The following is a 26658-nucleotide window of genomic DNA, read 5'->3' on the forward strand; positions in this document are numbered from 1 at the left end:
TATCATTCATTACTGCATAAGAATACTATAGCCTGTGCCAGAACTGGTATCATTTGGATTCATTACCACACATGTCGGGTCTAGCAGATTATCGATGCCCAGGTTACATATGCCAAATATGGTTCATTCTTCTTTTTTAAACTTGGTCTCTTGTAGTTTGGAAATCAGAACCTGACAGCTTGAAGATTCCAGCTTGTTCCTTTAATCTATTTATATGACTCAGGATTCAGATTTATGGGAAAATGGTGTAACAAAACTGTATTTAGCTCAACTCCTCTCTCAGTAGAAGGTTTTTCTGCTGCAGAGACTGTCTGGCTGGGAATGTGATGCTATTAAGAGGAAAGTGGCCAAATGCAGTAAGGCTATGGCTGATCCTAAAATGAGGTGGAGGATCAGGGGTATGCTCCAGTCTATCTGAATTGCAATGTATATTGAAGTCTGATCGCAGATAAGCCACCTTCAATTCCCTTTCCTGACATTTATTGGCTGTGTCCCTAGATACAGCTTTACTTTTTGGAAACTGGTTTCCTAATTTTTTCAATAGGGGTAATAATTCTTACACTGTCTATTTCCTAGAGTTGTGAGGAAAATACTTGGTCAAACTTAAAGTGACATACACACATAGGAATTATTATTATTATGTAAATACAACCATGCATATCAATCAATCTATTTTGAAAATGAAATTATCCATTCAAAGAATGATCCACTATTTTTGATCCATTTTTGAAAATTGCTTAATGTATAGTTAGGCACGTGTAAATACATCATAGTATTATAAAATATGAAGAGCTAAAAGGGACCTTAGAAGTGCTTTAATCCAGCCTCCTCATTAGCGAAACTATATGATCCTATATAATGCTATATAATCCCTGACAGATGTTGATTCTATTTTTAGCTAGACATATCTTTAGGGATGGGGAGCTCACTCTTTTCTGAAGCATCTCATTCAATTTTTGGTTAGGTGTATTAGGAAGGTTTTCTGTCTAAAGAGATGATGTCATACTTCCCTCTAACTTTTACCCATTAATCTTATCTCAGTCCTCTAAGGGCCCACCAGGGGAAAAAATTAATCTCTTCTACTTGACAACTCCAGAACTCACTCGTCAAATGGCATTAGATGATTTGAAATTTGGATATTCTTCTTAGGGCTGTGACAGGCCTGTTCTGATATCACATCACTTAGTATGAGCTGTGGTAGAGGCATTAATATAAATAAATTAGAAATGGGGAAAGAAGAATAAAACTGACTGCTCTACTTCCAAATGCAACAATGCTTCTCAAGTCAAGACTCCTCTGTGCTCTGGGGGGAATCACTTTATTTTTCTTGCATAGGATCTTGAATCAGTGAAAAGAAATGAGGTGCAGAGATGTTTCTATAATAATGCTGCAAGTTGTCTGGCCAGATACCCATCCATAGGGATACTAAATGAACTTTTGCATTTAAAATGACTTTTCTTCTAATGAGCTCATGTTCTTTCGTCCTTAATTCCTTATCTCCCCTTATCATTCTAAGGTTTTGTTGTTGTTCAGTTTGTTTCAGTCATAGCCAATTCTTGGTGACTCCATTTGGGGTTTTCTTGGCAAAGATACTGGAGTGGTTTGCTATTTCCTTCTCTAATCCCTTTTATAAAGAATGCAGACCAAGAGGGTCACACAGCTAGTTTGTGTCCGAGGCCAAATTTGAACTCTAGATGATGAGTCTCCCTAGCTCCTGCAACTCTATCCACTGCACCACCTAGTTGTTTCTTAGGAGTTATACAGAAATATGGGATATGTGGGAACATTTTTTTCTGCTCTGACACCTGTTCATCTTTACCCAGAGCATATTAAACTTTAAGGAAGGATTTTTTAAATGTTCTGAACCCCTTTGGTAGCCTGGTGAAGCCTATGGACCCCTTCTCAGAATAAAATTATTTAACAATTGAAGGGAAAGCTAGATTTCAGTTAGAGATTAGTGGAAATAAAGGTATAATTTCCCCCTCATCCTTGTTCACAGACCTCCTGAAATTTATCCATGATCCCTTGGGTCTGTGGAGCCCAGTTTTAGAACTTCTTTAGTGAATGTATAGATCTTCCACCTACTGAAGCACATTTTAAAAGTCTTAATATTCCATGGGTTTCATTTAGCAAATACTTTCTTTTTAGTTGGAATCTCCCTCCTTGTGAAAGGGAGTATGACAACATTTGATTCCTGTTTTACATTTGATGGTAAAATGCATTGAACAGCTCCATAAGCAGAAGATAGAAGTGTGTTATTTGGTGGTGGAAGAATGAATATACAGTTCCAGTCAGTTAGATCAGGTACCAGTAAGCATAGGGCAGCATATGTAGCAAACATGCTAGACCTGGAATCTGGAAGGTCAAAGCCAAGGCTCAAATTCTGCCACTGACATTTATTATCTATATAATTATGGACCATTTTACTTTATTTCTGGACCACTTGAGTAGATGTTGTGAGGAGCTGCCTAGGGAGATAATGGGCTCCTCTTTCTTGTTGCTTTTTAATCAGTGGTGGGTATGTTGTACAGGGTATCCTTGTGAATGGGTGGATTGGACTGAATGACCTTCTAAGGACCCTCTCAAACTCTAAGATATTGTAAGTCTATGGTTCTGAGTAAATGCAGGTTCAGAGAAGTGCATGAGCAAATGGACAGAAGAACAAAAGGATGAGTTTGGGAAATTGTGAAAAGTTCATCTTTACTAGAGGTAAACATAATATTGAAGTAGCAGAGATTCAGTGTAGAGAGAGACACTGGATATGGAGGGCCTCAGAGCCACCAAGTCCTGACTTTGCCACATTTTGGTTATATAACTCTGGGTAAGTCACTTAAGTAAGCAACTTAATCTTTTAGAGTGCTGAAGTAAAAGAAGGAGAGAAAAGGCTGACCTGGACTGATACAGGGCATCTCTTCATCTGAGGTTTTCCCATTAAAATGAAATAATAATTCTAGTCCTTATCCCCATAGTTTCTTAAATAATATTACATTTTTCAAGGTCTAAGCATGATATTTCTTGGCTTTTCTGCCTTCTCTAAGATTCTGCCCAAATCTACCTTTTGCAGGAGGCCTTTCTTGGTTCTTTTCCTGTCTTTCAATTGTTAGCTTTTTCCTTCTAAGACTACTACCTTTCCTTTATAGTTCTATTTACGTGGTTATTTGAATCTTGTCTCTAGTCAAAAAGAACAGTGGAATCACTGCCTATTGAACTTCCCTATAAGTGACTGACAATTCTAGTAATTTTGTCTTTCACTTTCTCTGCAAATTCTTTCCAGTAAATTTGCCTTTTTCTAAGAAGTAATTTGAAGTGAGTTGATCACATTTTAAATGATGAGGAGTTTAGATTGTAAAGACAGCAAATAAGACAGGTTGAAGCTAATAGAAGTGTGGAAATGGCAGATGTTCCGAGGCCTTTGGGAGCAACATCACTCGTTTGTCATTTGTACCCAACAAGAAATTGAAAAGTGGTCTGGAGGTGGTAGAGGGGACATTAAAAGGCTAACATGGGTTAATAGAACCAAGACTTCCCTATTTTCAACTCCATCAATTTCCCTCAAAAACTGATTAGTACAGCTCCCAGCTTTATCTCATAAAATGGTCCAAGTTTTGGAGAATATTCTGTAATTACTTTGTGTGATGTGAGCTTTACATGTAACACAGAATTAGGGCAAAAATGGATTTTATAATTCTGCCAGTTGCTCTAATGCTCAGAATACCATTCCTGAGCAGAAAGGAAGTATAAATCCAGCATTCCAGTGCGGGACAGAATAAAAATGAACTGAAATTATTAATGTATTTTTTCTTACTCAACATTTAATTTGGTTAGTTGCTTTAATCATGAGTTTATCTGGTTGGATTTAACCTTTCTTCTAGACTAAGTAGGGAAAAAAAACAGTATCTGGAAAGAAATAGGTTATCCTGCAGCTTTTGAAATTAATGAATGAAAAAACATTTATTAAGCATTTAACTATGAGCAAAGGATTGTGCTAAAGGTTCCACAAACAGAAAAGCAGAGACAGTCTTTGCTGTAAAAGAGCTCAAGTTATAATTGGGGGAGTGGGAGTACACACAGAGGAGGTTTCAATTGCAATACATAAAGAAATGTCCACATGGTCCTTAGGGTACACCAGCAAATTAGATAGCGGTTTATTTTCTCTTAATGGGCTCATAGTTGAATCTTATGATAGTTTTGGGATCTGGAGATGGAGATGTGTAATTTTAGCATTTTTTATAAATTTAGAAAAGATCTTAGAGACAAGCCAGTTTAATTGCATTATTTTACAAAAATGGGAACTGAATTCATCAGAAGACTTGGTCAAGGTGAGGCAGGTCATAAGTAGCAGAGTTAGGATGTGACCCTAGGTCTTCTGATTCCTAGTCCAATGGCTTTTATCTTCCAAATAATTTAAAGACTATTGGGGGTTGGGTGTTAGCTCCATTGCTACATCCTTAGGATTCCAGAGTCTTTTTTTTATCTATTTAGCAGCTGAACTTTGTTTTAGATGATGTCTTGCCTGATTAAGAGATCAATTTCTATGATGATTTTTCTCTTTCTCTCTCTAGTGCTTAGCACTAAGAATGTGCCATATAATAAATGCTTTAGATGTTTTCATTTATGTATTCAAAGAATTTTGTCTTCTGTATAAAAGATAGATTTAGCAAGATTTGGTATTATTAATAGATTTTGTTGTTTAGTTATTTTCATTCATATGTGACTCTTCATGACTCCATTTATGATTTTCTTGGCAAAGTTGTTGGAGTTGTTAGCAATTTTCTTCTCTAGCTCATTTCATTAGGTGGGAAAACTAAGGCAAATAGGAGTAAATGATTTGCCCAGGATCACACAGCTAGTAAGTATCTGAAGCTAGATTTGAAATTAGATCTTCCTGATTCCAGGCCCAGTATTCTATCCATTGAACCACTTTGCTGTCCACCTGACATCATTTTGAACTATAGTTGTATTTGTCACAATATATAATTTTTGTATTAGTTAATTTGTAATAAATTTCTTTAAGAACAAGTAAACTAGATTTTTCAGGTCCCTTTCAACCTGAGCATTCTATGATTTTTATAATACTGACAGCTCCTGTTTTAGGGATGTGTTCTGGAGGCTTTCTAAAGAGACCTGCTGATCCAGCTCACAGATGTAAGATTCCCAAAACATTAGCTCAGAAGCCCTGAGATAATATTAATCATGTTCTACTTCTATAAAAATATAAACTACATAGACACTATGTTTTATAGTTTGGAGACTGGCTTTCAGTTATATCAGAAATTCACTCCCTTGATTAATTTTGTATTCTAATGCAAAGACAAGTACACAAAGTGCCATGATGCAAATGAGATAAGTGCAAAGAAGAGATCCAGTAGGAGAGTCAGGTTAAGAAATAGGAATTGAGAATCATCAAAGATAGTTATAATTCATATATCTGAAAATAAATAGTTTATTATAGATTCATTATGGGAAATAGTGCAAAATAAAGCTATACAGATTGGAGCCAAGTGATGGAGGAGTTTGAATGTTAGAGTCACGAGGTTGTGTACTTCATTTGGTAAGTAATAGGGAGCTATTTGAAGATTTTAAGGAAAAGAACAATTTCATATAAATGCATACATGTATACATATGTACAGCATACACATATGTATAGAGAGTATCTCAAGATTTTAAAGCAGGTTTGAAATTTAATAATTTCACAAGTATAAATCATTTAAAAATTTTAAAAATACTTAATCTTGCATATTTTGAACAATATATTTAGAATTTTAGCTTTAATTAGTTTCTGGGTGATTCTTTCTTACATTAGTAGATATGTAAAGGAAGTCCTTTTGCTTGCCCCCTAGGTTACCTAATCTTTTTTTGTTACATTTTTCTTGTGAATGAGTAGCTAGATGTAGTGTATAGAGTACCAGCTTCTGGAATCAGAAGGACATCTGAGTTTAAATCCTGCCTCAAACACAGTACTCAGTAATTATGTGACCCTGGTCAAATCATTTATCCTAATTGCCTTGTTAAAAAAATTATTGAAAACATTTTTTTCTTGTGAAGTCACATCAAAATTGTTATGTATGCACTCAAAATGTATTCTTTATGATTGATTCTAAAGCTAGAATTATAACTGTAGTCCCTGAGCAGCAGCTGATGAAAAGTTTTATAAAGCTTAAAAATTGACTAGAGAGGCATATAGCACAAGGTAGTAATTATATTGAATTTAAGTATGAAACATTAATATTTTAAACATTTATATAATTAGCCTTTCAAAATTTTTTTTGAGGTATATTTGTGGTCATTATGGTTCTAAAGTTATTAAGGCTTAGAATTATACTGAGACTTTTAGTATTCTCTGTTTTGATCTACATCTATATCTATAGTTACAGCTATATTTATATCTGCATTTTTTCTATTTACATTTATGTCTATTTCTATGTCCACATAGATCTATACTGATATTGTTATTGGCATTTATGAAAGTTAACTCTGACATTAGAGTGTAGGAAAAACTAGAGATGGGAGATATAGTCAAAGTAGGAATACCAAGCAGGAAGCTATTATAATAATTAATAATAATTGGCTACTAATATATCACTTTAAAGTTTACAAGTGGTTTGCTTTATTATCTTTGAGTCTCATAATAAACTTGTGAAGCAATTACTACAGATGTTATTCTCATTTTTCAGGAGAAACTGAGTTCGAGTTACTTATTCAAAGTCACATAGCTAGTAAGTTTCAGAGGAAGGATTTGAAGCTGAGAAGATATTTTTCTGTTTTTCTGACTCCAGCTCCACTATTCTAAACACTATCACACTTTAACACTGCTTGATTAAAGTAGTTGCAAAATGGGAGTTGAGAGGAAGGGACAGATGTGAATTTGAGGTAATAGAAATGATAAGGCTTGGCAACTGATTTGACTTGGCAAAGATTATAGGCTGAGGGAAAGGGAACAATCAAAGATTTCTACAATCGTTTTTATAATATATAATATAAATGTAAAAATATAATATAATATAAAATATATGATTTTATAAGCCTGGAAGTCTTAGAGTATGGTTTCAAATCTAGATAAATGAGTCATTATTATCAGAATTAGGAAAATCAGAGAGGAAGATCACTTGGGGAAAAATACAATCAATGGGTTTTGAGATATATTGAATTTATCTGATCTAACCAATTGGAAAAATATTAAATGCTCTTGGATAGGGCGAGCAAATATAATAAAGATGACAATATTACCTAAACTAATCTATTTATTTAGCGCTATACCAATCAGACTCCAAAAACTATTTTAATGACCTAGAAAAATAACAACAAAGTTCATATGGAAAAACAAAGGTCAAGAATTTCAAGGAATTAATGAAAAAAAATCAAATGATGGTGGATTAGCTGATAACCAGATCTAAAATTATATTATAGAGAGCAGTTACCAAAACTATTTGGTATTGGCTAAGGAATAGATTAGTTGATCAGTGGAATAGAGTAGAGTTCAAGGGATAAACAGTCAACAAATATAGCAACCTAGTCTTTGACAAACCCAAAGATCCCAGCTTTTGGGATAAGAACTTACTGTTTGATAAAAATTGCTGGGAAAATTGGAAACTAATATGGCAGAAACTAGAGATTGATCCATACTTAAGCTACACCAAGATAAGGTCAAAATGGGTTCTATGACCTAGGATAAAGAATGAAATCATTAATAAATTAGAGGAACATAGGATAGTTTACATTCAGACCTGTGGAAGGGAAGGTCTTATGACCAAAAGCAGAACTAGAGATCATTACTGACCACAAAATAGAAAATTTTGATTATACCAAACCTGAAAAGTTTTGTACAAACAAATCTAATGCAGACAAGATTAGAAGGAAGCAATAAACTGGAAAATATTTTACAGTCAAAGGTTCTGATAAAGGCCCATTTCCAAAATATAGAGAATTAACTCTAATTTATAAAAAATCAAGCCATTCTCCAATTGAAAATGGTCAAAGGATATGAACAGACAATTCTCAGATGAAGAAATTGAAACTATTTCTAGTCATATGAAAAGATGCTCAAGTCATTATTAATCAGAGAAATGCAAATTAAGACACTCTAAGATACATTTACACACCTTCGATTGGCTAAAATGACAGGAAAAAATAATGACGATTGTTGGAGGGGATGTGGGAAAACTGGGACATTGATTCATTGTTGGTGGAGTTGTGAACGAATCCAACCATTTTGGAGAGTAGTTTGGAACTATGCTCAAAAAGTTATCAAACTGTGCATACCCTTTGATCCAGCAGTGTTACTACTGGATTATATCCCAAAGAGATTATAAAGAAGGGAAAGGGACCTGTATGTGCACGAATGTTTGTGGCAGCCCTTTTGTAGTGGCTAGAAACTGAAACTGAATGGATGTCCATCAGTTGGAGAATGGCTGAATAAATTGTGGTATATGAAAATTATGGAATATTACTGTTCTGTAAGAAATGACCAACAGGATGATTTCAGAAAGGCCTGGAGAGACTTACACGAACTGATGCTGAGTGAAATGAGGAGGACCAGGAGATCATTATATACTTCAACAACAATACTAGATGATGACCAGTTCTGATGGATCAGGCCATCCTCAGCAACAAGATCAACCAAATCATTTCTAATGGAGCAGTAATGAACTGAACCAGCTATACCCAGAAAAAGAACTCTGGGGGATGACTAAAAACCATTACATTGAATTCTAATCCCTATATTTATGCACACCTGCATTTTTGATTTCCTTCACAAGCTAATTGTACAATAATTCAGAGTCTGATTCTTTTTGTACAGCAAAATAATGTTTTGGTCATGTATACTTATTATGTATCTAAGTTATATTTTAATATATTTAAAAAAAAAAAAAAAAAAAAAAAAAGAGATATATTGAATTTAAAATGACAGTGAGATATCCAAATGTAACTATACAGAAGGCCATTGAAGATGTGGGTTTGGGGTTCAAGACACAGGACTGGGTTGAAGGTAGAGATATGAGTCATTTGCTTATACAAATCATAATAATTAAAGTTATAAAGCACAAACAAAGATGAACATTGAATTATGGGCAAAAAACATTTAGAGGACTAGACAAAGAAGCAGACAGAACAAAATGCAAACTGGATAGATAAGTGAAAAACCAGGATAGTGTCAAGGAAGTTTAGGGAATAAAGAATTTGAAGGATGAAAGAGTAGTCAAAAGTGTCGAATGCTATAGAGAGGTTAAAGAGAATGAAGATTGAGAAATGGCCATTGGACATGGCAATTAGGTTGTCATTTACGACTTGAAAGTGCAGTTTCAGTTGAGTAGATGGCAGAAACTATATTTCAGGTGGTTAGAAGCAGCAGCCAGAAAATTTGACAGTGAAATAGAGAAATTGAATAGTGGGTTGAAGAAGCAGCCGTGTCAAGAAATATATTTTTAAGATCAGGAAGACTGCATGCTTTTAGGCAAAAGGAAAGGAGATAATAACAGGGAAATATTTAAGATGCTTAAGAAAGAAGAGGCATGATTGAAGAAGCAAAATCCTAGAAGAGGTGGGAGTGAATGAGATTGTTACGCTAGATAGAAGGATTTGACCCTGAAAATGTGGAATTATGGGATTTCCTGAAACTGCAGAGAAGGAAGAAAGAATGATTGATGATCAAAGATATGTGAAAATGAAAAGATGAGGAGAGTGCACTTTAGGTAGCCCACATCTTCTCTGTTAAGTATGGGATGAAGTCATAATAGAAAGAAAAATTAAAATGGAACCATGAAAAATAAAGGTGGTTTAGAAATTTAATGCAGGGAGAAAATAAAATAACCAACACATGCAGAAGAGAGCAGGAAGAGTCCCCTTAAAGTTACATCTTGTCCAAACTCCTTCATTTAACTTGTTTTTCATCCTATCCCTTCGTTAAATGGAAAATATAAAAGAATAATGATACTGATAAAAACAAAATACATCCTATTTCTGTATACTTAGAACTTAACACAGAGGAATTTTGTAATAATATATTTTGTATGTATTTTTGAATATCAAATTTAATCGATAGTTATTGATGAAATGAAAAAAATGTTGTGATTTCTTTTTTGGGGGGGTATTCCTAATCTTTGATGCAAGATTTAGCTTCCAGTGTAGAAAACACCTTCAACTGATACAAACCCATAATTTATACTTTCTAGTCCTAGTGAGTTTGGGCCACTGAGAAGGTAAATGTTTTCACCAACATTATACAGAACTACTATGGGTCAAAGGTCAAATATTGAAGACTTGAACAAAATCTAAACTCTTAATTTTTCATAAAACTCTGGTCTTCTCTAAACTCTCCCATTTTGTTTCTATCTTTATAAATATTATTATATATTATGATTATAGGTTTTTCTAAAAAGCCAATATAATCTTTGTCTACATTAACATTCAGATAAAAGAAATATCATGAACCTTCTGAATATGTACTTTATCTGAAGTGTGGTACTGTTTTCTATCCCAGGTGATATTTTTTTAATAAGAACAATAAACTATATTTTATAACATAAGAGGGCAGTCAGAATATGGAAGGATCAGTTAACTTTATCATAAAGAATAGTTGAAGGAATTTAGGGTATTTAACTTGGAGATGGCTAAGAGGAAACATGATGTCTTCTTTCAAGTATTAGAAAGGCTGTCAAGTAGAAAAGGAAATTTATTCTGTGTTACTGTAGAAGGCATAATTAAAACCAAAGAATAGGTGGAGGTTTCAGAAAGTTGGATGCCAGCTCAAAAAGGAGGATTGATGTAATTGGATGTCTAATAATGAAAAGATAATTTAAAGTGGATCTTTCATTACCACAAACCAGGGATATTGTGGAGGAGAAAAATTGCATTGAATGGGAGATCAGGACAGGTGACTTCTAATATTCCTGACAATTATGAGTGGAAAGCTCACTATATTTGGAGTCAGAAGACTTGAATTTCAGTCCTTGTTCTGGCACTTAACTGTGTTACCGTGGGCAAATTGCTTTAACTGGATTTATAAATTTCATTTGTAAAACAGGAACGATATAACATTAAAACACATAGTTGTTGGAGGATTAATTGAAATAATATAAAAAATGTTTATAAATTGAAAAATTTTATGTCAATGTGAAATATTATATTTAATAATTCTTTATGTTTTGGTTATTTTATGATTTAAAACTTTTTCATAAACATTTTATTTGATCTGTACAACCTTTCTCTATCACTATATCATCAATCAGTCTGTCTTTTGTCTCCATCTTCTTTCAAGGCAACCATCTTTGAAAATAAGGCACAGAACTCTTATTCTCATTTTGTAGATAAAGAAAGTGAAGTTTAGAAATTTGCGCAAAATCAACCAGTTCCTAAGTGGCGGAGCTGACTCCTAAGTTCACTTATGGAAGTCTTGCAGACTGGCCTAGAAATGAAAGGGAAACAGCACGACCTGTCAAGGCAGAGAGTGGAATATGACAGCAGTACTATATGATGACCAGTTCTGATGGATCAGGCCACCCTCAGCAACGAGATCAACCATATCATTTCTAATGGAGCAGTAATGAACTGAACCAGCTATGCCCAGAAAAAGAACTCTGGGAGATGACTAAAAACCATTACATTGAATTCCCAATCCCTATATTTATGCACACCTGCATTTTTGATTTCCTTCACAAGCTAATTGTACAATATTTCAGAGTCTGATTCTTTTTCTACAGCAAAATAACGTTTTGGTCAGGTATACTTATTGTGTATCTAATTTATATTTTAATATATTTAACATCTACTGGTCATCCTGCCATCTAGGGGAGAGGGGTGGGGGGGGGTAAGAGGTGAAAAATTGGAACAAGAGGTTTGGCAATTGTTAATGCTGTAAAGTTACCCATGTATATATCCTGTAAATAAAAGGCTATTAAATAAAAAAAAAGAGCTATATCTTAAAAAAAAAAAAAAAGGAATATGACAGCAGTTAGGTTAGACCATGCAACGGTCTTTCTTTTTCCTTCTCCTCGCTGGGCGACTGAAGAGCCCACGGGCTGCAGGATTTGTCGCTTATTTATCTTCCCTGCTAAAATCTGGTCTCCTTTTTTCGAGACTCCCCGAAATAAAACCATTCAGCTGGAATCCTGCTAGTGCATTTTAAGTCGCCAACAAGACGAACCAAAAAGCCAAGGGAAAGTTCACGCTTACTCTGTGATTCTGAATGTTCATCCTTAAAATGCTTTCCTTTTCAACTTTAGTAAATCATTTTCCTTAGCCACTAGATGGCGATCTGCGTCTACATCTATAAGAGCACATCAGCCACAACCTCTGTATCAAAGTATAGCATCTAATTCCCCCCTCCCCTCTTTTTTTTTTTTTTTTTCCAGGATGCATTTTATACAAATATCACACCCATCGCGCTGCTGACATCGTTCCTTTTGTGAAACGAGTTACTTCTACATTCTCAGGCAGCACAATACGGAATGATGCTCAATATGTGTATGTTTTTTCTCTCTATTTCACTTCTCATTCTTAGTTCAGGAAATAGTGTAATTATATCAAGAATGAGGCCCGGAAGGGATTTCAGAAACAATCTGTTTTTTTTTTCTTTTATCAAAGAGACCAGAGAGCCAAAAACACGTATAAGGAAGGTCATACCGGTAATTAGGAGCATAGCCAGGACTAAACCCTTCTAATATACCGGCTCCTATTCCTGAGTGCTCTCTGCTATGCCATGTTTCTAGGCTCTAACTTAATGATTTCCCTGTTAAAGACTCTGCTGTTAGGGTTGGATGATTAAAATTCCTGTTTGAGGCTGGCTGGTTTTGTGGCAAACATAGCCACACTGTGGCTTTTATTATTGACAGTGATTAAAAGTTGATACATAATTTTTTCTTTTGTAAAGACAGCTTGTTTGTGTGTATGTGGGGGGGAGTGTTGTGCAACTTTTCATAAAAATTAGATTTCAGCTGCAAAAAATCCAAAGGGATCCATTCCTTCCCCATTGTTATAGCTTTCAAAGAGCTAAGAATGTAAACTTCAAGTAATGGCCCGTGACAGATCCAAAAGAGAGCAATGACAGAACGTCTTTTGGTCCATTCCTATGAATTAGACAAGAACATATCAACTGAATTATTATTTGCTACAGTTTAAAATTGTTTGCTTGAGGATAAAGGAAAATGCAAAGGCAGATTGCTAATGCATGCAGAAAATTCTGTCTCTTGTCATTTGCTTCAGGTGCTCCAGCAGTTCCTGAACTCCCAAGTTCTCTTCAATTATTTCCAATATAAGTATATAATATTTGTGACCATATGTTCTTCTGTCCCTTAGAAACCAATATTTACTTTGAATTCACACAAGGGGCTATGTTTTCTTTTTCTGCATCTTAAAAAAAACTAATAATGGTTGCACATATTTTAAATAAGATTAATGACACTGAAATCTAAAGAAACTCACTTTGGAAACCTTAAAATACTTAACAACAATTTCAAGAGTAACAAAAATAACATGCTACTTTATGGATTTTTCCCCCTCCCAAGCTAGAGTACCAAGCTTTGAATACTGGGGAAAATATGAAAATAAGTAAGTTGTGGTCTCTCTATATAAGAAGTTTATTGACTCTACATCTGTAAGATAGAAAGAACTATATAGATGAGGAAGTGGAAGCTCAGAGAAGTAATTTGGCTATACTCATAAAGAAACTTATTTGTCAATTTTCCTTTATATTTTCTAAATGATGATAGCTTATCAAGAGGCAACTAGGTAGTGCAATGAATAGAGTATGAAACAGATTCATTCAAGTTCAACTCCTGCTTCAAACATTTACTAGTTTGACTTTGGACAAGGTAACCCAAATTCTTTTATTCTCATTTTCTTCATTTGTAAAGTGAAGATGACAATAGCAAATGACTCATGAGACTATTGTAAGGATTAAATGAAATAACATATTTACAATGCTTTGCAAACCTTAAAGCACTATATAAATTGACTTGTTTAGAGTGTTCAGCAATTTATTGGGCTCTAGAAAGGGTCAAATAGGACCAGCTGCCCAGTAGCCTCTATTCTTTAATTTCTTATGCTCTACTTAGTAAGGAAATCTTCCAACTCAGCCCAGAATCTCTTTTCTTCCAGAAAACTCATAAGGGGCTAGTGCTTAGGAAAGTTTTGCATCACTTGAGTTTTAATCTGAAATCATTTATCTTCAAGTCAGCAACAATTAGCTGTTTCTATCAGCCATTTATCATGACTTGGAGGAGAATGTATTTTCCCAAGAGGAGAGCTATACTTTTCATGGACCAAGCCAAGAAAAGCTAGAGCAGGTTAGAGGAAATGCAGGGAAATAAATCTCCTGACTTACTCCTGGTATATGAAGTGAGGCAACAAGGTGACACAGTTGGTATAAACCCATGCTTTATGCTATACAAATTCCACAGTTCTATTTTTCTTCCTTTATATTTTTTTTTGCCTGAGTAGATGTGCATCCTTTTAAATAGAACAATAGTTATGTGTGATAAGAATAAATAAATGTTCATCAACTAAATATTTATCCCAAGAGCAAAGCTGAAATAGGATTTTAATCTTGTTTAGCTCTTAATTAGCTGTGTACCCATGGAAATTTTCTTCATCAGGCAGTGGTGCCTCAGTTCTTCCATTTATAAAATTAAGGAGTTGGGCAAAATGACTTCTAAGGTCTTTTCTGGATTAATCAACTAATCAAGCAGTATTCTTTAAGTACCTATTATATATCAGGTACCATGAAAAGTGCTGGGAATATAAAGAGAAAACATGAAACAATTTCATTCCTGTGGAGCTTATTTCTTACACAGAGAGACATCACAGGCATATATAAGTAAATATAGAACCAATCTCTACAGAACAAATACAAAATAAATAAAAGACAGTTTAATTCAAATTCATTTTGGAACAAGGGAATTTTGAGCTTGTGGATATCAGGAAAAACTTCATGTCCTAGTTGGTGCCTGAGCTCTCTTTTAAAGGAATACAGGGATTCTAAGAGACAAGAGTGACCAAATTGCATTCTAGGCATCGAGGTGAGTCAATGCAAAGACACAAAGATGAGAGAGGGAATGCTAAATGTGTGAGATCATAGAGTTCAGTTTGGTTGGATCATATCATGTGAGAAATGGAGTTATATATAATAAAGCTAGATAACCAAGTTGTGAAGGGTTTTAGAAGTCAAACAGAAATGTTGATATTTTATCCTAGAGGCAATAAAGAAACACTGAATTTTATCGAATAAGGGAGGAATTGGGCCAGATCTTTGCTTAAAGAAAATCATATATAGAAGATGGAATCTAATAGGGAATGACTTGAAGACATTAGTCTAGGTGAGAGAGGATTGGAACTTAAACTAAGGTTGAAGTTATATGAGTAATAAAAAGTGTTTACATTGAGAGGGAAATATTTTATGGGTAGAAATATCAATGCTTAGCAACTTGATCAAGGTGAGAGAGAATGAAAGGGTTGAGTCAAAAAGATTGTGTACTTCTGAGAAACAACAGTGCAGAAATGACCCTATGGTTCCAATGTCAGAGGTAGTCAGCATGAGAGCAGTAGAGCAAGCACAGAATTTACTATAAGCTAATGGCAGATGATGCTGACTTGGTGATAAATTGAGGATAAGGAATACAATACTATTACAATGTTCTTTTCATTAAAATTATTGACCAGAGGACTTAAGTGATATCTGTCAAATAAACTGCTTGGACTGGAATAAACTTGAGAGGATACAAACTAGATCTGTGAGTTTAAAGCCAAGTCTCCCAAGTTTGGTACAAATAAATGTTTAGTTTTGCTCGAGATGATTCTTAGTCAAGCATATCCCCTATCTACAACTAGTTCGTCAGTTAAGCAGTCACTATTCTTAAGGAAATGCAGTGATTTTGGAACCAATGTGGAAATTTGTGATACGTTTTCTCCTTTGGAGATTCAACTTTAAAGCCTTTCTTTCACAACTGAGATTTGGTGTCTTGCCCAAGGTTACACAGTAGTAACTATGTGAAGCCAGATTTATACTCGGGTCCTCCTGACTCCAGGGCTGGTGCTCTATCTACTGCCCCACCTGGCTGCCCCTCCCAGTTCTAAATTCGGATCTTATGAATTTACACGGGGAATTTAGTCAAAACACGGCATCAAGTTCTTTTATGTTGAAGTATCTAAAAAGGTGTAAATAATTCATTTTGGGAAAATGTGCTTCCAGCAAAATTGTTTGAAATAACTGTATTTCCTTCTCTTTGATTGTCAGTTTCATTGCAATCATTTTATTTAATTAGAGGATGCCAGAATATTGTAAAGTGTGTGCTGCTATTTCCTCTCCATGCCCTGTCTACTGTGCTTTTTGAGTCCTAACTTATATTTAGGATTGTGCACTTACTAGAAAATTGATCTAGGTCAATTTCAAACAATGCTATATTTTGGCTTTGAAACTGCTTTTTTCAAATATTTTCATGAAAAAAATTTTATCTCTGGTTACCAAATTTGAGTTTCCTATTTGCAAATGCCTCTTGGATATCTCTATTTACACATACATACATATATAACATATAACATATATATGTAGACATACATTTTATATATATGCTACATACTTAAACACACATATACATAGATTTAAATATATGCATGTATACAATATATACCCACCCACATATACATATCAAACAATACATCTTCTCTAAATCTTTTCCCTCTTCTCACCTTGATAGTTTCTACATATGGCACCTCCATCCTTTCCAGGTATCCAGTCTTGGAGTCATTTTCATCTCATCCCTTTTATTCACCCCCAACTGATGGCCAAATCCTGCTTGTTTTATTTTTATGACAGGGCTAGAATCTCCCTGTTCTCTTCTTTCTAGTCCCACTGTCAACGGCCTAGTTCCAACACATATTATCTCTGGCAGGAACTATTGTAACAACCTCTTAACTCCTCTCCCTCCCTTTAGCTCACAATAAAAACCTTTACAGCACTGCCAAAGTAATCTTCTTAATGCACCAATGTAGTCATGTCCTTCCCTACATTCCACTGCCAATAGGATAAAACACAAACTCTTTACCCTGATGTTCAAGGGTCTGAACAATGTGATTTCAACCTTATTTTGTATTATTCTTCTTTTTATACTCCATGTTCTAGACAATCTGGACAATTAGTCTTTCATCCATTGCTTCCAGCCTTCCCTCACTTTGGGACCTTGGTTCAGGCTTTCACCCAAGCTTGGAAAGGACTCCTTTTCCATCTCTATCAATTAAAATCCTTTTTTTTTTTCAAGGACTTGCTCTGGTGTCACCTCCTTCATGAAGTGTTCTCTCATTCTTCCAGCTAGAAGTAATCCCTTTGTTTTTATCCTTTTTTTTGTTTCAATTAAAACTATTTTTTCTTTTTTAAATTTGTTAAAAAGGATGACTCACTGGATAGAAGTAGGGGGAAAGAAATATTTGGAAATAAGGTAACATAAAAATGAAAGATAGCAACATATATTATGTTTTATTTTTCTACTTGTACATAAACTCTTTATATATAAAGCACTTTGCATACCTTGTAATATATGCATAGATGTTAATTTTTTACTGCAGGTATGGTATCAGAAGTATAGGATAAAGGAAGGTATACTAGATTTGGAGTCAGAAAGGCCAAAGTTCAAATTCTGACTAATATTTTACTACTTATATGACCCTTTGCCAATCATTTAATCTCTTGACTTCCTCATTTTCAAATCATTTTCCCTATATGTAAAAAAGAGATATTGGTAGAACCAACTTGACATAATTTTGTGAGACTCAAATGAGTCTATGTCGAATTTTTTATTTGGGATCCATAAACTAAAAAAAAAAGTCAGTGACTGGATTTCAATATGTATTTCCTTTATAATAATACATTTTATTTGTGCATTTAAAAGCTTTATTTTAAGAAGGGGTGCATGAGTTTCATTAGAGTACCAAAGGGGACTACCATACAAAAACTTAAGGACCTCTGGTCTACCTGAAGTGGCAAATAAAAGTAAGCTTTTATAACAATATTATTATTAAACTTGTTGAAGGCAAGGGCTGTGCTTCATTTTTTGTTTCCTAGTATCAGCACAATGCCTTGTATATGACAAATGTTTAATATATGTTTGTTGCACTGAATTCTCAAAATAGTTGAGAGATGGCCAGTCTGTAGCTAGGAAGAATATAGAAAAGATTCAATCAAATATTCATTAAGAAACAGACAAGCAAACTATTGCTGGGTTTGTAGCTAGGCCTGATGAGTGATATTTGATTCTAGGAGGGGATTTATCTGTACCTAGTTTAAATTTATTTGTGGACTTGTGAAAAATTTTTAGGAAGACATAAGATAAAAATTCCAAGTTTAGAGATCAGTTGGTCCCTCCTATACAACACCTTTGATCTTTACGTTCTACTGAATTGTATAATCACATAAAATTGCTCTAGTTTTTCCTTCATAATGACAATCACTATAACCATGATTGAACTATCCTCTAAGTAGGTAATAACTGTTGCTGAAATTATAGAGGAAAATCCACCATGATGAGATCATAGTTATGGATTTAAAGGGCACCTTGTAAGGAATCTATTCCATTTTTCTTTTACAGAGAGGTTCAGAAACTTGGGGAAGACCACAGAGTTACTAAGTGATAGCACTGGTATTTGATCTAAGGTTCTTTGATTCCAAATCCAGTGGTTCTTTTCCAGTGATGATATAGAAAAGAGGATTAAAAAGGACTGGAGTATTCTTAGATGATGCAGATATGAACGGCATTCACACTGAAGATTTCTCATATTGGCTGGTAACATCTAATATTAGGAGAAACAAAGATTTCCTCCAAACCCCATAGCATTGCCATGGTTAGGGCAGCCTGATCTTTCCTATGGTCCTATGATCCTCTGGGACTGGCTACTCATCTACTCATCTCTAAAGTCATGATCAGCCCAGACATTCAGATATTCAGATATATATATATATATATGTTGCATATCTAGAGGGGCCTTCAAAGGCCCTGCTTATCCCTCAAATAACTTTCTTACTGGTCTGCTTTCCTCCCTTTCATTCTCATGTTAATTATTTTCTTAGAGTGATAGAATTTAGAAATGAGTGAATTTATAGATCATCTAATGCCATCCCCTTATTTTACAGTCTCCTCAGAGAGGTGAAAATGACTTGTTTTAGTCATATGGGTAATAAAGTCTTGGTTCAAGCCCTTTTGACTTAGGCCTTCTGACTAGAAGTTCAGTACAGTGCTCTATCATGGTATATCAAGCTGGTTTTCAATTAATTTCTTAGATCAAAGGTTCTGGAGCATGAAAATGTAATTGCTATGCATAACCTGGTGGAGGGAAAGCCAATATATTAAATTGTTAACTGGCATTAATTCTTTAATACCTGTTCATTCATCAGATTAATAATTTGTGGGTTTTCTTGTTTAGGTTTAGGTAACTCACTGTCTGATTCTGATCCACTAATTAATATTGATTAATCTCATTCTGGTTCTGTGATCTCATGCCTAAACAAATGCCCTAACTTCATTTCATTTCATTTTTGCATTGTCATTCTTCCTGCCTCAAATGATGATAATTGATGCCAGATTCTACTTCCTATTGGTGATATATCATCCTGAGTACTTCTAACTACTAGATATATGTAGGGGTCACTCTGGTGGTCTATGGGTTCCAGGGAAGTAATCTTTCTTACAGGGAACATGATATCTCCAGCATTTTTCCAGTAAAATCCCATAGGCTCTTTTGACATACAATGGTCCACAGGGTCACAAAGAGTCATCCATGACTGAACAGTAACAACAATAGTTTAGAGCCATTGCTAAGCTAACAGAGAATAATTTTCTGAGTTAGAGAATGGCAAACTAAAAATAAGGTAATCAGAGCAGCAGCTTACTCTCCATTCTCCAAAACATTGATTTTAATCGGTTATAGTCATTTTTTTGACTTGGTTGTTGACAAATTCACTGGATAATGTAATTCCCTTTTCAAGTCCTGACATATAGGCTATGCAACCTATTTTCAGTTTCAAAATATAAAAAAAAGATTCTAGTTACTTTTTGTTACCCTAAGTACAAATACTTTCCATACATTATCTCACTTGATCCTTGCAACAACTTTGTGAGGTCAGGTATTTCAGGTCACATATTATTTCTATCCAAAACAATACTTTTTTTTAATCAGTGTAGGATGCACTGAGTAACTTCTACTAACGAAGACTGACATATCTTCAACTTACTCTTAATAAGTTATCTAGGGCATTGGAAGATTGGGTGACTTACCCCCAAAGGCACACATCCAGTAAATGACATAGGCAGTACTGGAACCAGATCTTTCTGACTCCATGGACGGCTCTATATGTCCAATTCCATACTGCCCCCTTTAATATAGGAGATGAGAGATGAGTTTAGAGAGAATTAATGAGTTGGCCATGGTTACACAAACTATAAAGTGTAAGGAGCAGATTTCTTTTTATTTTACATTCACTGCTCTTTCCACAGCACTATCATCAGTATGAATGAAAATGTGAAAAAGTCAGTTTTTTTTTTTTTTTTTTTTTTTTTTTTTTTTTTTTTAACATGTGATATTGGCTCTGCCTTTCTGGCCCTTAGTTTTCTCATTCGTAAAATGAGGAAGTTGAAGTTTGGTTCTCTTAACTTTGTACCTTCTTTATTTCTAGAATTCCACCTAGATTGGGTTTACTTTTCAGGAGTCACAGAAAAACTCCTTGTTTAGGAAATTTCATTATTATTTATTTTAAGTGAAAGATGGCCAGTCTACAAATTGCAAATTCATATTGACTTTTAATGGTCTGGAAATATTTATGGCAACATTTTATAGCATATAATTTCCTAATAGGTTTGAATATAAAATACAAATAAGGAGATATATAATATTACTCAGTTGCTTAAAAATATTCTGTTAATTCAGTAGCTCTTTTTGTATACTTTTAAAAGAAGATCGATTGCTCTAATTTAAAATGCCTTTCCAAATACAAAAGTAAAAATTGCTTAGTAGAGTACTTATTTGGCTTTTATGGTTTTAAAGGCCAAACATAAAAATACTGAAAATAACAACCTTATACTTATATAGTAATTAATAGTTTTAAAGTCCTAGTCTTCATAGTAACCCTATGAACTAAGCCATTGACATTTTATTATTCCTACTCTATAGATGAAGAAATTTAGTTAAGTGACTTGTACAAGTTCCCATGATAATAATAGGTACCATTTATATGTTATATGTAAGGCATTTGCTTATTTTTTGTTATTTGATCCTTATGACAACTTTATAGGGTAGATATTCTTTTTATCCTTATTTTTAAATGAAGGATGAGGAAAATGAAGGTTAAATGACTCACTCATGATCACATAACTAGTAAGTGTCTGGGCCTGGGTTCTAGCTAGATCTCCCTATCTAGAGCTTTTTGTGATGTAATGTGAGTGTTAATGCTCAACTTTAACCCAGATCTTCTGATTCTAGGCAATATTTATGATTTTAGTTATTTTATCAGTTGGAGGTTATAAAATCAATCAAGTATTGAGTACTGATTATCACCAATTATGGACCAGACACTGCTGTAAGCATAGGGATAAAAAAGATAGTACTTCCCCTCAAGGAGTTTATATTCTATAGTGAGAGAACATTCACACATACATACGCACAAAAAATAAATAGAAGATAATTTAAGGGAGATATATCTGCAATGGAGGAGATTAGGAAGTACCTCAAGTAGAAGTTGACATTAGAACTGAGTTTTGAAGAAAACTAGAGCATATAAGAGGGTGACAAGGACGGGAGTGTATTCTAGATATAAAAGGATAAAATGTACAAAGTCCTGGAGACAGGAGAGGGAAAGTCACATGTATGAAAAAACAAAACAAAAAACAAAACAAAACAAAACACCATTTGGGTTGGGCTGTCGAATGTGTGATTGGGAATAATATTTAACAGAAGTGGAAAATTAATTTGGAGTCAGGGGGTACAGACTTTAAATGACAAATAGAGACATTTGTGTTTGATATTAGAGGTAAAAAAGAGACCCTCAAGTTTATTGAACAATATTACTTGTATTATATATTGTGTAATAGATCTTATGATTTAGATAACTCTAAAGAAATCAGAGATACTAGTTCTGGGAAAATTCTTACTATTTAGTATTTTTTCCAAAACAAATGGAAAAGAGACATGGTCCTTGATCACAATAGCTAAGCAATGAAGTATTAGGCAAGAAAGAGGAAGTAACAAGTATTACCCTGACTCTTAAATTTCATTCTATCTGATTTTGATATGTACTGATAAAGACACATCCTATCAATGTAATTTCTTATATAAAACACTTGGGCCATAGGCAGCATTGCACCTGTGCTCTTCCGCCTCTCCATCTGCTATATCATAGCCATTCAGATTCAGGTGACAGAAACCTTTTAGATGAAAGTTAATTAGCCAGTGTACTGCAGATCAAATCTTTCCAGTTCAATGCCAAATGGAAACATTCCAGACCAAAGGGTGGACTTGTGCCACCCATTTCTAAGTTTCAAGATGTAATTCATTTTTTTTTTCCTGAGTGGAGTAAAACAAAAACAAAAACCTGCAGCAGTCTATTAAAATCTAATGCATATTGTATATTAAACTTTATATACACCCAGGAATTCTATGTGCAATTCTGAATATGCATTTAAGGAGGAAGAAGAGATATTAGAAATAATTTGGGAAAACAAAACAAACCCTGGAAGAACAATATAATTTGAAGTCACAAATATTCTCAATTTTGTTCTTTTCTACTGAATTATTGGTTGGCCTTTACTAAAATCCTTAACTGTTTTTTAGTGTTCCTATCTTTAAAATGCGACAAATGCCAGTGACACACCTATTTCAAAGAAATGCTTTTCCGTTTTCTTATCCCATTTACAATTCTGCTAGATCACCAAATTCATCTTGTATATATAGTCTGAATGGGGCAACCCACCTATTGCCCTAAACACAGACACCCATGCTGCCACTAGTCCTTTCATTTAATTCCTAGAATTGCCCGAGAGAGAAAGAGACAGACAGACAGACAGACAGACACACACACACAGAAACAGAGAGAGGGTGAGAGACAGAGAGACAGAGAGAGAGAGAGACAGAGACAGAGAGAGGCTATTACTCTCCACCTTTTAAAGGATCTTATTGTTGTAACATTTCAGATATCTAAGACACTTTAAGAATTAAATCACTTTCACTGGGTGTTACAGATTTGTTTTTGAAATTTTCAAATATTCTTTGTTTCTAAAATCTCTAATGGTTCTGAGTACAGAGTGAAAATGGGGCAATCCTCTTCTCTTCAATTAAAAATTTAAAAAATAAATAAAAAAGTCAGGGAATCTGAGCTAAGCTGTCAGACTGCTTTGCCCTGCTCGCCCAAGCATCTTATTTAGAGTAGTGCACTGTTCCAGACTTGGCTTCGCCACGAAATGTTCCGGCTATATTCTTAGCACCCTAGACTTTTAATCTGAAAGTACAGTTGCTGTCCAGCGTTCTGAAACATCTTTTTTTCCTTACTTCTTACTCTCGACCCACTGCCACTAGGGGGGTATGTATAACCTCAAAGTTCTCACTTCCTACTAGAATAGGAAGGATTATCCTTACCATTACTTCTCTACTTCCACCTGTGTCCATTCAAAGCCAAAGAAACACTGTCTATCCCATCTCAGCGTTGCCTTCCCTTTCCTGTTCTCCAGTCCCCTTTGTGCTCTCACTACTAATGACCATCTCCAACTGATCCCATTTCCCTTACCTGACTCTTCCGAGGAAATTCGTAGCGCACTATACTGATTACTGGGATGTGTAAGACGGAACTGATGAACTCGAGCTCCAACATCTCTCCCTGACTTTGGGGAAAGGCAAGCAACGCTGACACCCCTTGTACCACTACGGTGTGGCACACGCTCTGCAGGAAGGAGACGGGGTCGCTGCTCCAGGCCGAGCTCGGGGACGAGAAGGGCAGGAGAGGGAGGTCCCCGAGCCCTGCCTCAATTGCCATCACTACTTCCAGGGACAGGTTGTAAGGCAACAGTCCCGACATACGATTCAGGTTCTCCACAGCGAAGAGGAGAGCATCCCGCGGAAAGAGCGTAGACTCGCCCGCGCCTCTTGGCAGTTCAGCCCCTCTGCTGGGCAGGGCGCTCCCAATCCAGCGGCTTGGCGCCTCCGCCCCTCCGACGGAAGAGGGGGCCCTGGCCCTCCAACTTCTACCATCTGCCTCTGCCGATGCCACTGCAGCCACCGCCTCAGCCTCCGCCCTGGTCTGGCCGTCCAGGGCTCCTGCAGTTTTCCTAGCTGTGACGGGCGCCGTGGCGCCCCCGGGGTAGATGTCATTACGTTGCCCCCTCGCCCCGCTCCAGCCTTGTCCACTGCTGGTGGTGGTGTGGGTGGCTGTAGTCCAGGGTTGCAGGTGGACTGCCCCGATGCGCACTGTGTGCCCGATGCGCTTGAGAATCTGACAGGGCTGCGGGTGGGATGAGGAGCCGGGGACCCTGGCCAGGACGAGCGCACAGGGCGGCAGCAGCAGCAGACAGATCCTGCTCAGAAGCCACCACAAACTCAGTCTCCTCATTACTGAGACCCGAAGCGGGAAATCCGGGGCGCCCCAGGGAAAGCGACGCCCCCCCTCCGATGTCTCCAGAAAAGGAGAATTCCAGAGAATCCGAGTCTAGTCCACTTAGAATCTAACTCTTAAGGGCTTGGCCCCTTCCTCATCGAGGTGGAGCAGCCAGATCCTCCTCGACCACTTTCCCAGCCATAAAAGTTGTCTCGGATCTTCCAGGCAGTCACTTTGGGCCGCTTTCGTCTTGAGCCGGGTGGCTCCCGGAGCCGCTCTCCACCACCACCTCCCTTTCCTTGTCGTCCCTTACATCTCTCAGCCCCCGGCTACCACGGCACCCCCAAAGCACCTTTCACTGCCCAGGCATTCCGTCAGCCGGACCTGCCCCATCCACAGCTCTTTGGAGAACTCAGCCCAAGGCGTCTCTCAACCTCCGGGGCAGCTGGGACAAGCCGACAGCAGGATGGATGTATGTGAACCTTAAATCAACAATATCGAAGGCAAAAACAGAGTCTCGGCAACTGAACGTCTAAGAACTTACAACCGGTGATCCTGGAGAAATGGGAGCAGGAAAATAGTCACCCCCGAATCTCTCTCTTTATTGTTCCTTTCTGGCAACATCTGGACCTGGATAATTCCCGAGGCAGCCCTGAGGTAAATTCACCCCCTTCCTGAAGGAAAAGGGAAGCCGAATCCACCTTGCCCCTGCACTGGCTGCTGTTCTCTCACCTCGTGCTCGCTTCATTTTCCTTTACATGACTTCCCTTTTCTTGCTTTTCTCCTTTCTGCCCGCTGCCGCTTTCCTTGGTGGAATGCTGGCGCTACTGGGTAGTAAAGGGTTCTGTTAGAAGAGGCAAAGTTATCCCCGCCCGCCCGCTTGACTCGCCCAGCCCAGCTCCTGTTGCTGGAGACGTGCCTTCTGCCTGTCGCTTGGCTGCGCTAAACTCCTACTGATCGGGATCTTCTCTGGAGGGTGATCAGACGGAACCGAGCCTCTGGAACCTCCTCTCTCCTCGGAGGCTGGGATTTGTAGTCATCTAAATCTCCTTCAGAGAAGGAGAGGACTTCAGTTTTCAGAGAACCAATAGGGAGCTTCCCAAGAAGACGCGGAGGCTGAGGGCTCCTAGTCCAGCCCTCTTCCAAGGATGGTTTCAGAGAACTGTTAATTTAAATGACTTCCTGCAATAGATCATTTTCACAGGTTTTCAGAGCAAAGGGCATTTAAACAAGAATTATTTATACCTGCAGACACTTTCATTTATGGACCACCAAGCAGTGTGAACTCTAAGTGGTTGGGTTCTAAATATAAGAGTCTGGTCATATATCAAAGAATATATTTGTGACAGAAATTAGAGATATTAAAAACATGTCGACAGCCATTCAAAATGGGGTTAAATGAGAGTTAATCATTGATTTGGGTCAGCGGTCAGTTTAAACGAGACCCCAAAATATTGTTTCTATTTGTAGAAGTGCCAGAGCACTTCTTCCTAAAAACAAACAAAACACATCATAAAGCTGGTTATTCCTGCTAAACCTAGCCATGCAAGAGAAAATTAGCGGTAAAATTGATAGTTGCTTAATACTGAAGATGCTAAAATGCCAGTCATGTGCTTTGGGGAAAGAAGGGTAGTCCAGGAAAAGGGTAGTATCTTTCACATAGAAGAAATTCCTTCCTTCCTTCCTTTCTTTCTTTCTTTCTTTCTTTCTTTCTTTCTTTCTTTCTTTCTTTCTTTCTTTCTTTCTTTCTTTCTTTCTTTCTTTCTTTCTTTCTCTCTTTCTCTCTTTCTCTCTTTCTCTCTTTCTTTTTTCTTTCTTTCTCTCTTTTCTTCCTCCTTTTTTATTCCAGTAACACAATAGTGGGTATTAAGGAGTTGTCAGCTCTTAAGAATTAGGGTTTTGCAATTTATTTCATCCAACCATGTTCTAATTTTCTAATCTATTTAAGGCTTAGGTAAACACTTGCTATTTACCTTGTAAGGCTGTTTTAATTTACAAGCTAGGTATTATATTTTATTCTGGTGATTAACAAGCTAGGGTTATATGAGGATAGAGATAGGAATGGGACTTGTCATTTCATTGGACTCCTTCTGCTCTTGCAAAT

At 36.2% G+C, this 26658-nt stretch overlaps 1 protein-coding gene and 1 long non-coding RNA gene across 2 annotated transcripts in view; one reads left to right on the forward strand and one right to left on the reverse strand.

Annotated features, from left to right (window-relative positions):
- GRIN3A (glutamate ionotropic receptor NMDA type subunit 3A) overlaps positions 1–25545 on the reverse strand; it is a 215251-nt gene extending 189706 nt beyond the window's left edge. The window contains exon 1 of the mRNA XM_031961305.1: positions 23751–25545. Coding sequence (XP_031817165.1) covers positions 23751–24569 — 819 coding nt within the window. The 5' untranslated portion in view covers positions 24570–25545. The remainder of the gene's footprint in view (positions 1–23750) is intronic.
- The window catches only part of LOC116422569, a 210388-nt gene that overhangs the window by 108865 nt on the left and 74865 nt on the right, over positions 1–26658 (forward strand). Inside the window, exon 4 of the long non-coding RNA XR_004233222.1 lies at positions 12349–12460. This is a non-coding gene — a long non-coding RNA (uncharacterized LOC116422569). The remainder of the gene's footprint in view (positions 1–12348; positions 12461–26658) is intronic.

Source organism: Sarcophilus harrisii, chromosome 1, assembly GCF_902635505.1.
Source record: "Sarcophilus harrisii chromosome 1, mSarHar1.11, whole genome shotgun sequence".
Classification (NCBI taxonomy): Eukaryota; Metazoa; Chordata; class Mammalia; order Dasyuromorphia; family Dasyuridae; genus Sarcophilus; species Sarcophilus harrisii.